At 46.0% G+C, this 12,500-nt stretch overlaps 2 protein-coding genes across 2 annotated transcripts in view; both read right to left on the bottom strand.

Moving 5' to 3' along the window:
• The window catches only part of LOC121274125, an 11,773-nt gene extending 10,374 nt beyond the window's left edge, over window positions 1-1,399 (bottom strand). The window contains exon 1 of the mRNA XM_041181301.1: window positions 1,330-1,399. Coding sequence (XP_041037235.1) covers window positions 1,330-1,369 — 40 coding nt within the window. The 5' untranslated portion in view covers window positions 1,370-1,399. The remainder of the gene's footprint in view (window positions 1-1,329) is intronic.
• Window positions 1-11,817, bottom strand: part of LOC121274116 (sialic acid-binding Ig-like lectin 12) — a gene marked incomplete at its 5' end in the record, with an annotated part of 49,179 nt that extends 37,362 nt beyond the window's left edge. The window contains 2 exons of the mRNA XM_041181279.1: window positions 7,682-8,050; window positions 11,761-11,817. Coding sequence (XP_041037213.1) covers window positions 7,682-8,050; window positions 11,761-11,817 — 426 coding nt within the window. The remainder of the gene's footprint in view (window positions 1-7,681; window positions 8,051-11,760) is intronic.
• Window positions 11,818-12,500: the final 683 nt, after the last annotated feature.

Genomic DNA, 12,500 nt, shown 5'->3' with positions numbered 1-12,500 from the left:
ATAAGCTGTGTTTTGTGTTAATATGTAAACGTCACAGTTTGTGTTATTTCCCATTGAGTGTTGAATGTGAATTGTTGAGTAATTATAACACAGCACTTACCAGAAACGTGAAGCTGGGTTACAGGGTAATAGTTATAGCTCGGACCATTGTCAGATTCTATTCTGAAAAACTAAGGTCCTGCATCTTCCCATGTGATGTTGTTTATAATCAGGGAACAGTCGCTATCTTTCAGGTCTTCAGACAGCCGGGTCCGTTGGTGGAACTGTGGTAACAAGTGACTGTGATCCTTGGAGTGAAAGGCAATGGGAGCCCAGGGAATCTGTTTCTCATTATTAAACAAGAGTCCACCTCGCGGTTGGTTTTCCAAATGTGCTGGATAACTGTAATGACATGGAATCTGTACACATGAACCTTCCTGCGCTGTCACCTCTTGTGGAGTGTTGCCTTTCCACTCTTGTGACAGTCCAACTGGGGAGAGAAATGTCAATATTTAAATCTGGATGGTTTGTAGATCCACTAGACTCGATATCCACCCCCTCCATCACTGGGGCACAGTGGCTGCAGTGTTGACCATCTACAGGACACACAAGGAACTCCCCAAGGTTTCACAATGGATGGAAGAGAATCCTGGACACAGGAGTGGACAAGTTCATTCTACATTGGCTCATGGTCCTCAGGACCCTGTTTAGTGAAGCCAGTCTTCCACCCAACACAGTGTCTACAAGATACACAGGGAAACTGTGTAAACATCTCATCTCTCTACACTGACTGGTTTGGCTTCGGTTTAACTTTCAGTTATTTTACTTCCATATTGTGGTTGCTATGGTGAAACTGTACAGGAAGTGTGAAGCTGGACTCTCTGTCTATTCTCACTGCAGCTGTGATGTGGTCGTGGTGATTCTCAGTAAAATGAAACCCTCTGATCTCCTCTATCCCCGAGGTTTAGGGAGTGAATTCCAGAACTCAGGCCCCAGGCAGCTGAAGGCCCAGCCGCCAGTATTGGAGCGATGGGAATCGGGGGATGGTCAAGAGGCCGGAATCGGAGGAGCGCAGAGTTCTGGGAAGTTGGTTGGGAGAGAAGCAGGAGGTTACAGAGATAAGGAGGCAGTGTGAGGCAATGGAGGCATTTGAACAAAGAGATCTGAATTTTAAGTTTGAGATGTTGTAGGACCAGGAGTCAGAGAGCTTAGGGATGATGGGTGAATGGGACTTGGTGTGAGTTTGTACACTGACTCACCGCTGAATCGGTTCCCAATCACAGCTCAATAAGAATGATCTTTTACAAAGACTATTAACCATAAATCTGTCCGAGCTGACGATGATATTACCTTGGAGAAGTGACAGGAGGAAGTAAGATTTCCCGATCATTGTCCACTCCCAGATATTCCATTAGCTTCTCATTCTCAAGCTGTGAAAGAGAAAGGAGTTAATAAGACCTCACCTCTTGTCCGAAAGCTCTCAAGAGATCAGAACTGCTTTTAGACAATGTCTTCACAGACTAGTTTGGTTATCTGTGGGATGATAGGTGCTCTGCAGAGAGCTACAGGGCTTTAAGAAAGCAAAACAATGAAGGATTTGCATTTCTATAGCACCTTACACCACCTCAGGATGTCCCAAAGCTCATGTCTCTGCACTTCCCTCATCCCTTGAGCTAGAAAGATGTTCTGTACAACAGACTTGAGCCTCACACCCAGATCTCAATAATCAGTAGAAATCTTTCAAAGGCATCAATCATTGGAATCTGTCTTTATAAAGTCACAACATCAACAAAGGATGGTGTTGGTCGTGGAAGTGAATTCCAATTGTTCCGTTACTTACCCAGGACCTGTCCGACTGCTCGCCTGGGGAGGAACTGCCCACATGCTCTGCTTGGTCTGAATGACCTCTTCCTGTGCTGATCCATCTGTGTATTTAATTAGAAAGGGCTGATGTGTCACTGTGAGTCAAAATGAGGAAGTTGGAACAAAGTGAGTGAACAGCACTTTGCTGTGCACTGACAGCAAACCCTGTGTCTGTATAAGGATATAAGAACAGAACAAGTAGGATCAGCTGGACACCCTGACATTTTCGTTCCTTATATTCTATCCACTCACTTTTTTGTCCACCCACTGAAACTATTTAACTCCCTCTGCAGCCTCTTTGTGTCCTCCTCACAACTTGCTTTCCTGCCCAGCTTATATATTTTCTACCTATCTTCACCATTACTTACTTTATTGAGAAAGGGTTGATGGATCACTGTGAGACAAAATGGAGAAGTAGCAAAGGAGTGAGTAAACAGGCAGTAGGAATGAGTGCGTAATTCCACAATGCGTTACAACAGAATCAAACTGTTGGCCAATTCATCATGACTCTGTGATGTTTCTCTTCTGTTGTTTGCTGTTTGTTAACTTCAAATTTCTACCATGGCTCTGAGGGTTTATATTTAAATCTGCTGTCGGAGGATAAATACTGAGCAAGTGATGAACTGTCAGAGGGTCAGTGCTGAGGGAGTGCTGCACTGTCAGAGGGTCAGTACTGAGGGAGTGCTGAACTGTCGGTTGGCAAGTACTTAGGGAGTGCTGCAATGTGGGAAGTTCAGTACTGAGGGAGTGCAGCACTGTCGGAGGGTCAGTATTGAGGGAGTGCTACACTGTCGGAGGGTTAGTTTTGAGGGTGTGCTGCCCTGTTGGTGGATAAGCAGCGAGGGAGTGCTACACTGTCGGATGGTCAGTTCTGAGGGAGTGCTGCATTGTCGGATGGTCAGTATTGAGGGTGGGCTGCACTGTTGGTGGATAAGCAGCGAGGGAGTGCTACACTGTCGGAGGGTCAGTATTGAGGGTGTGCTGCACTGTTGGAGGATAAGCAGCGAGGGAGTGCTGCTCTGTTGGAGGGTCAGCACTGAGGGAGTGCTGCACTGTCAGAGTGTTGGCACTGAGGGAGTGCTGCACTGTTGGCCGGTCAGTACTGAGGGATTGCTGCACTGTTGGAGGTTCTGAACTGAGGGAGTGCTGCACTGTTGGAGGGTCTAAACAGAGGGAGTGCTGCACTGTCTAAAATACATTGCACAAATAGCACAAAATTGCATCTGATGCCTGTGTTTTATGCACACATGAAGTTCATGCATTCAACAGGAATATTTCTCTCTCTTTCTGAGCAGCAAGGCAGCCTTCATATCGCACCACCCACTGGCAAGTGTATGCAGCTACAATGTGACATGTTTACATTGAAAATTTCCATTATAAAGATGGGCACAGGAATTCATCTGATTGGAAAACGTGACAACATGAAGTAATGTCTTTGAGCCAAGAATTTGGGAGCAAAATAAGAATTTTAATCTATAAATATCTACAGAACAGCCTGAACATTTTAATCACTTGTGTTAATCAATGTAATTTTATTCATAACCCAAATGCTTCTTACAATCTATCGCAGCATGAAAAAGGTGCAGCATTAAGAAAGCACATTCCAATCAGAGAACAGAGTTTAGCAACGTCACATTTCTGTTGATTCCTATTCGACCATGTTGGCTGCATACAGCCAGACAATGCCGTGGTTATGATGTGTCCACACAGCAGGACTGGGGAGAACCAGGTATAAGGAAAAGTTTCAGCTTGCTGAGGAGAAGAAGGAGAATCTCTCGTTCCAGGTTTTTCTCCGTACATTAAGAAGCAGGCATGCCGATGTTTCATTGCACTCTGTCTGCTGATGGGAGTCCGCTTGGAAATTGCTGTTTGTGCTGATGGAAAGAATAAGCTTTTCATAAATCGAGGGACTGAGTACAAACACAGGGAGGTTATGCTGAACATTTATAAAGCTCTGGTTAGGTCACAACTAGAGTATTGTGTCCAGTTCTGGTCACCTCACTTTGGGAAGGAAGTGAGGGTCCTTGAGAGGGTGGGGAGGAGATTGAGCAGAATGGGTCCAGGGATGAGGGATTTTAGCTACAAGGTTGGGTTGGAGAAGCTGGGGTTGTTCTCCTTGGAGCAAAGGAGATTGAGGGGGGATCTGATCGAGGTGTACAAGATGATGACGGGTTTAGATAAGGTAGACAAAGAGAAGCTGTTGCCATTAGCTGATGGTACAAGGACTGGGGGACACAGATTGAAGGTTTTGGGCAGAGGGGGTATGTGAGGAGGAACTTTTTTACACAGTGAGTGGTAATGAACTGGAACTCGCTGCCTACGAGGATGGTGGAAGCGGAGACGATGAATGATTTCAAAAGGAGATTGGATGGACACTTGAGCGGAAATAAACTTGAAGGGATACGGGGATAGAGTGGGGGAATGGGACTGACTGGATTGCTTTACAGAGAGACAGCATAGACTCAATGGGCCAAATGTCGTCCTTCTTTTCCATGATGAGATTGTTGCTGCACAAAGCTTTAAACAGTCTGTCGACTTCCTTTCCCTGTTTGTCCCTCCCAGACACAGACTCCAGCGATAGTGATAACCACAGCCACAAGGAATATCACAGCTCGTATTCCCAGGATCAGGATCACGTGCAGAATCTCTCCTCCACTGTCTAGAGAACACACAGAAAGAAATCATCACTGACTCTCCGCTTTCAATCTCTCACTCTGGCTGAACAATCAAGCTTCATATCACTGCAACATTTGCTGTAATATTGACCCATCCACTGGGATTCAATGTGGAATGAATGTTTTCATTGTAAACACTCTAAGAGTGGACAATCTGAACTTTCCCCTTAGCGTGGAACATTGGTGAGAATGGATCATTGTGCTGTTTGACTCCCTGTCCAATGTTTCTCTCCATCGCTGTGTAGAGGATTGTGCTGTAGAAAATTCTGGAAACGTTTAGTGCAGGGTGTAAATCCATCTCGGACGCGTGTGCGAATCAGGCAGGATCGAGATGGGCTCCCCCACGGACTTACACGCCCCGCTTAATAAACAGTTCCAATCTTTACCCAGAGTGAGGGGAGAATGTGGAACTCGCTCCCACAGGGATTGCTTGAGGTGAACAGTATCGATGTATTTAAGGGGCAGGATGTCGGTAACCAGAGGTACACAGATTGACGAACCGGAGGGGGAGATGAGGAGAATTTGTTTTGACAGAGCGAGTTGTTGTGATCTGGAAGGTGCTGCCTGAAAGGGCGGTGGAAACTGATTCAATAGGAACTTTCAAAAGTGAAATTGGATAAACACTTGAAGGAGGAAGATGGGGCAAAGTGGAATGGTGGTTAGTGGATCAGATTGGATAGATCATTGAAAGGCCTGGCACAGGCACAATGGGCTGAATGGCCTCCTCCTGTGCTGTATCATTCTCCGCTTCCATGATCTCTCCCCCAGTCAGTAAACACTCCAGATCCCTCTTGAAGGCAACAGAGAAACAACAACTACCACACCCACTGACAGCACATTCCCGAGGATCCCTACTCTCTGGGAAAAGATGAACTCCCCAATATCCAGCCTATTCCTGCTTCCCAGAGAGTGTAAAACCTTCAGGGAGGCGCAGAGGAAGTTTTCAATAAAATGACATCAAATCTACTGTTTGAGAAATAATATAATTCTAACAAACTGAGAGCTTGTGGAGCAAACTGGGAAGTGAAATTGCTTGAAAAGCTGAGAAAAGCAAGGGTTAAGTGCAACGTGCCACCACTGGTGGCAGAGTGTAACTACAGCGTGATGTTTACATAGGCAATCCCTATTATGAACAAGGACATTGGACATCATGTGAAAAACGGGCACTGGAAAAGTGAGAACATGATGTAAGCTTCTCAACAACAGGAATTCCCTTCCTAAACCTCTCCACCTCTCTCTTACTCTCAGATGCTCAAACAAAATTTCACACAAAATCACGTAAAAGGAGTTGGGACAGGTGACTGGTCAAAGGTTCAGGTTTCAGGAAGCTTCTTAAAGGAGGAGAGAGAGTTGGAGAGGCAGAGAGTATCTGTGAGTATCTCTGTGCATCTGAGTGTCTGTAATAAACTTTGTAATTTCCATATTCTTCGATAAACATGAAAGGGAACAGAAATCCCAGAATCCAGGTCAACTCTCTGGTGCAGCACTGAGGGAGGTCAGGTAACCCTCTGGGGAGTATTGTGTTAGTGTGTTTGTTTGTGTCTTTGTGTGTGCTCATACACGAGGGATTGTGCGTCTGCAGGTGTCTATTTAGGTCTGTATACTTGTGTGTGTTTGTGTCGTGTTTGAATCTGAGAGAGATGTTGAAGTCTGTGTACACTCACGTTCCACAGTGATGGTTATGAAACCCTCCACTGCTCCATGTTCATTCTCTGCCACACACTGATAGTCTCCAGTGTCCCTGGATGTAATGTGAGGAATCACCAACCACAGCTCATTGTTGGAACCTGTTCTGTTCATTGTGATATTCAGATGTCAGGGCAGGACTCAACAAGAAAGATTGCACGTTTACCAACAGAAAGTATACAACAATTTATACTTAATGGGAAGAGAGTGCTGATTGATGGGCAAGTGGTCTCTGATTGGAGGAGGTGTTGCCATGGAAAATAATGTGTGTGAGATGTAAAGTTTAGACAGCTTGTCGCTTCATTCAGCAACAATCAAATAAAGATCAATTAACTTCTATCGACTGTGAAGCTCAGTGAGAGGCCTGAGAATGTGGACACTGAGAACAGGCTGCACTGTCAGAGGGTCAGCGCTGAGGGAGTGCTGATGTAGAATGAAGCATATCACAACTTACCTTGCACAGTTAGTACGAGGGACCGCTCCGAAGAAACAGATGGATATCTCACTCTGCAGCTGAGATTGTGTCCGTGGTGTTTGAGTGATGGGATCAGGGTCAGAACAGAAGTATAGTTCAGAGTGACACCATGCTGAGTTACAGTGTTTGAGACTGATCCAGGTAAGTCAGTGGGAGAGTCCCAGGTTAAGACAGGTGCTGCTGTTCCATTGCACGTTGTGTTGAAGGTGCAGCTTACATCCACACGCTTTCCTGCAATAATTTCAGCAGGGAATATCGTGGGTTTATCTGTGAAATCTAACAGACAGAGAATGGATCCTTTTAGAGAAATATAACATGAAGCATCAGTTCAAATAGAAACCACAGTCCCACAAAAGAAAGCACTTTTACAAGGATGATATCAGAACTGAGAGTTTACAATGATCAGGAGAGAATTTCCTGCTTTGAGACTTTGGTGTTTCTGTCTCTCAGCTTAATACACGTTCACTCCGAGAAACTTGAACTGATAATAATGGGTGAGGGTGGAGGAGCAGACCAGAGTTTGGAATGCACTACCCCATCATTCACTCAGGATCTGGGCCAATTTTTACTTTGCAATTTGTGGGAGCTTGCTGTGTGCAAATTGGCTGCTGTGTTTCCCACATTACAACAGTAATTACAATTCAGGAATCAGCTCATTGGCTGTGAAGTGATTTGGTCCGTGCTGAGGTGGTGAAAGGTGCTACAGAAATGTGAATCTTTCTTCTGTCGATATGTCAGACTTCAAGACAGGATTAGAAAGATTGATGGGAGTGGATAACCTGATAACATTGATAGACACAGTCAATAAATGTAATCATTGATATTAAAGTGAGCATTAGAGGTTGCTTTAGGAGTGAACTGGAAGCTATCACCAGGTTATTGAGAATCAGACAGTGTGTTATAATAAGCTGTGTTTTGTGTTAATATGTAAACGTCACAGTTTGTGTTATTTCCCATTGAGTGTTGAATGTGAATTGTTGAGTAATTATAACACAGCACTTACCAGAAACGTGAAGCTGGGTTACAGGGTAATAGTTATGGCTCGGACCATTGTCAAATTCTATTCTGAAAAAATAAGGTCCTGCATCTTCCCGTGTGATGTTGTTTATAATCAGGGAACAGTCGCCATCTTTCAGGTCTCCAGACAGCCGGGTCCGATGGTGGAACCGTGGTAACTCGTGACTGTGATCCTTGGAGTGAAAGGCTATGGGAGCCGAGGGAATCTGTTCCTCATTATTAAACCAGAGTCCACCTCGCGGTTGGTTTTCCAGACACGATGGGTAACTGTAATGACATGGAATCTGTACACAGGAACCTTCCTGCGCTGTCACCTCTCGTGGAGTGTCACCTTTCCACTCTTGTGAGGGTTCAGCTGGGGAGAGAAATATCAATATTTAACTCTGGATGGTTTGTGGATCCACTAGACTCAAAATTTACAGATGAGGCTGAATTGGGGGGATGATCAATATTGAGGAGAATGGCAACAAATTATGTTGGCAGGAAGATTAGAAAAACAGGATATTATTTAAATGGAGAGAGGATGCAGAATGCAGTACAGAGGGATCTGGGTGTCCTTGTACATGAATCACAGAAAGTCAGCATTCAGGAACAGCACGGAATGAGGAAGGCAAGTGGAATGTTGGCCTTTATTGCAAAGGGATGGAGTATAAAAGGAGGGAAGTCTTGCAACAGCTGCACAGGGTGTTGGTGAGATTGTAACAGGATCATTGTGTACAGGCAGTTCAGAGAAGCTTCACTGGGCTGATTCCTGGGATTAAAGGGTTTGTCCTGTGAGGAAATGTTGAGCAGGTTGGGCCTGTATCCATTGGAGTTTAGAAGAATGAGGGGTGAGCTTATTGAAACATATCCGATTCCGAGGGGGCTTGACAGGGTGGATGCTGGGAGGATGTTTCCCCCTCGTGGGGGAATCTAGAACCAGGGAGCACAGTTTGGGAATGAGGGCTCTCCCATTTAAGACTGAGATGAGGAGGAATTTCCTCTCTCAGAGGGGTGCTACCCTGTGGATTCTCTTCCCCAGAGAGCAGTGGAGGCTGGGCCATTGAATAGACTCAAGGCTGAGTGAGGCAGGTTTTTGATCGACAAGGGAGTCAAGGGTTTGGGAGACAGGCAGGAAAATGGAGTTAAGGCCACAACCAGATCAGCGAGAGCAGGCTCGAGGGGCCGAATGGCCTGCTCCTGTCCCTATTTCTTATGTTCCTACATTCTTACCTTCTTAAAATATTAAAGCTGCAGAATAAACATGCAAGTGAATGACCCGCTCGACCCACCTTCCATCTGGGGGTCCCATGGGGAGGACCCTTCCTGAGCCAGATCCACCAGCCAACATGGTCTGGATCCGAGCACAGGAGACACGGTGGGGAGTGACTAACAGGCTCCTTGTGACAGGCCCTGTCTGTCCAATGGCTGGCTTTCAGCTGCCAAGGCCAGAGTGGTCCTTGCTAAAACCAGCTCAGGACAGGCCAGGACCCCTGTGCAGACCCCCTCCAGCGCTGCAGCCTCTGTACAAACCCCTCATGCGCTTGTGGAGAGACACAAACAAGGCTGCACATTACCAAGGAGAGTCCCCTCTACGGACTAAGGGGCTGACTCATCACCTTAAACTCAACAAATGAGGAGGCTCTCGCTCGGTATCGGGGCTTGGCATTCTCTCAGTAAAAATAATCAAATTACATTTTGGTCAGAAATCTAAGGATGTTGTACATTCCCTCAAAAGTAAGACTCGAGCTGGGGTCGAGGGTCAAAGGGCAACAACTTATATTTACACAACAACTTTAACATGAGAAATCACCCCAAGGTGCTACACAGGAGCGTCATAAAACAAAGTATGTCACCCAGACACATGTGGAGATATTAGCGGCCGCTGACCAGAAGAGGTCGGTGTTATGGAGAATCTTAAAAGGTGGATGAAATGGATAATGACAGAGAGAGAGAGAGATAGAGAGAGTGAGAGAGAGGGATGGAGAGGGGTTGAGGGAGGGTATTACAGAGCTCGGGACCCAGGCATCTGAAGGCATGGCAGACGATGTTGGAGTGATGGGATCGGGGGATGGTCAAGAGACTGGAATTGGAGGAGCGCAGAGACCTCAGAGGGTTGGAGGGACTGGAGGAGGTTACAGAGATAAGGAGGGTTGTAGTGATTGGAGGAGTTACAGAGATAGGGAGGGTTGTAGGGGCTGGAAAAGTTAAGAGAGATTGGGAGAGTGTAGGGTCTGGAGGAGTTTGCAGAGGTAGGGAGGGTTGTAGTGACTGGGGCAGGTTACAGAGGCAGGGAAAGTTGTCGGGACTGAAGCAGGCTACAGAGATAGGGAAGCTTTTAGGGGAAGGAGGAAGTTACAGAAATAGGGAGGTTTGTAGTGGCTGGAGGCGGTTGCAGAGATTGGTAGGTTTGTTGGGCAGGATGAATTTACAGATGTAGGGAAGCGGTAGAGACTTGAAGAGGTTACAGAGATAGGGAGGGTTGTAGGTACTGGAGGAGGAAGAGGAGATTACAGGGATAGTGAGGAAACAAAATGAAAATTGTGACATTGAGACTTTGCTTGACCAGGAGCCAGTCTCGGTCATCGAGCAGAGCGGGTGATAAGGGAAGGGGACTTGGTGTGAGTAAGGACGTGGTCAGCAGTTTTGGATGGCCTCAAGTTTATGGAGTGTAGAGCGTGTGTTGGAACAGTCGAGTCTGGAGGTAATGAAGGCGTGGATGAGGGTTTCAGCAGCAGATGAGCTGAGACAGGGAGAAGTCGTGCGATGTTACGGAGGTGGAAATAGACGGTGTTAGTGACGGCGCAGATATGAGGCCGGAAGCTCATCTCTGGATCAAATGGGACAACAAAGCTGTGAACAGATTGGCTTCAATCTCAGAGAGCTGCCAGGGAGAGGAATGGAGTTGGTAGTGAGGGAACAGAGTTTGGAGTGGGGAATGAAGACAATGGCTTCAGTCTTTCCAATATTTAATTGGAGGGAATTTCTGCCCATCCAGTACTGGATGTCGGATAAGCAGCCTGATAATTTAGCAGCAGTGGAGGAGTCGAGAGAGGTGGTGGTGAGGTAGAGCTGGGGATCCTCAGTGGACAGGTGAAAACTAACACTGTTCAGATGATGCTGCAAAGCCATTGCAAGTGATTCTCTGGCTACGATGAGATGGATAAGAATGGAGCCAGGGGAGAGCAGTCCCACCCAGCTGGACGACAGTGGAGAGGTGTTGGAGGAGGATGGTGTGGTCGAGCGTGTCAAAGGCTGCAGACAGATCGAGAAGGAGGAGGAGGGAAAGTTTACCTTTGTCACAGTCACACAGGATGCCATTTGTGACCTTGATAAGAGCTGTTTCAGCACAGTGGCTGGGGTGCGAACCTGATTGGAGGGATTCAAACATGGAGTTCCGGGAAAGATGGGAACGGATTCGGGAGATGGAAACACGTTCAAGGACTTTGGAGGGGGAAAGAGAGGCTGGAGATGGGACGGGGGTTTACACGGACAGTGTGAGGGGTGGAAGGTGTAGTGGGGAGGAGACACTTCACTCAGGGGGGAGGTGTCATCAGCCCTCAGCTCGGTTTACGTTACAGCTATGATGTGGATTCAATCACACACAATAAGCTCATGGATCTGGGAGCAGAAATAGACAAATCATTAAAAATCGTGACGCTGGTTAACACGGCCAAAAAACAAGCAAATCAAACACTATTATTTCACATTGAGTGTTGAATGTGAATTGTTGAGTAATTATAACACAGCACTTACCAGATACGTGAAGCTGGGTTTCAGGATAGTAGCTGTAACTATTCCAGCTGTCAAATTCTATTTTGAAAAAATAATTTCCTGCATCTTCCCATCTGATGTTGTTTATAATCAGGGAACAGTCGCCATCTTTCAGGTCTCCAGACAGCCGGGTCCGATGGTGGAACCATGGTAACTCGTGATTGTGATCCTTAGAGTGAAAGGCTATGGACCCTCTTGACCCTGTATTCCATGTATTCCATATGTACCATTTCATATACCAGATTCCGACACGTGCTCTCCCTACTAAATGTGCTGGATAACTGTAATTACATGGAATCTGTACACACGAACCTTCCTGCGCTGTCACCTCTCGTGGAGTGTCACCTTTCCACTCTTGTGCCAGTCCAACTGGGGAGAGAAATATCAATATTTAACTTTGGAAGTTTTGTTGATTCACTAGACTCGATATCCACCCCCTGCATCACTGGGGCACAGTGGCTGCAGTGTGGACCATCTACAGGACACACAAGGAACTCCCCTAGGTTTCACAATGGATGGAAGAGAATCCTGGACACAGGAGTTGACAAGTTCATTCTACTTTGGCTCATGTTCCTCTGGACACTGTTTGTGCACAAACCTGCTCCCAGTTACAGAACTTAAGCTGGGGAAAATCCATTTGGAATTCCACTGTCCGGGGCATTGTGTTAACTTGCTGAATTTGTTTTAAATCTAACATCTATTTTTGGTCCGTTGCCTTAAATGGAGTGTAACTGGGAGTCAGGTTAATTAGGAATTTTAGGATTTATTATATCTGTCATTGTATTCTTATGTATGTGCTTGAAATCTTTTATTTTGATGACAAATATTTTAATTTATTGTTTTAAATCTCTAAAAGTTTGGTGGAGTTATTGCTTCTGAATTCAGTGCACACATCTCATAATAAATACCAATTGCAAAATCATTATGATCATGTGACCAAGTTTCTCTTGTGGACTTGGTCTGCCTGGCACACATCACCTGCCAAGTGATAACACTGTTGTAATATGCCTTTCAGGGACAGCAGCATGACATCACTCGAGGGGAAGTGTGTC

Source organism: Carcharodon carcharias, assembly GCF_017639515.1.
Source record: "Carcharodon carcharias isolate sCarCar2 chromosome 29 unlocalized genomic scaffold, sCarCar2.pri SUPER_29_unloc_9, whole genome shotgun sequence".
In the NCBI taxonomy this organism is placed as follows: Eukaryota; Metazoa; Chordata; class Chondrichthyes; order Lamniformes; family Lamnidae; genus Carcharodon; species Carcharodon carcharias.
Note: the sequence above shows the minus strand (reverse complement) of the source record. Positions and strands in the feature narration are given on the sequence as shown.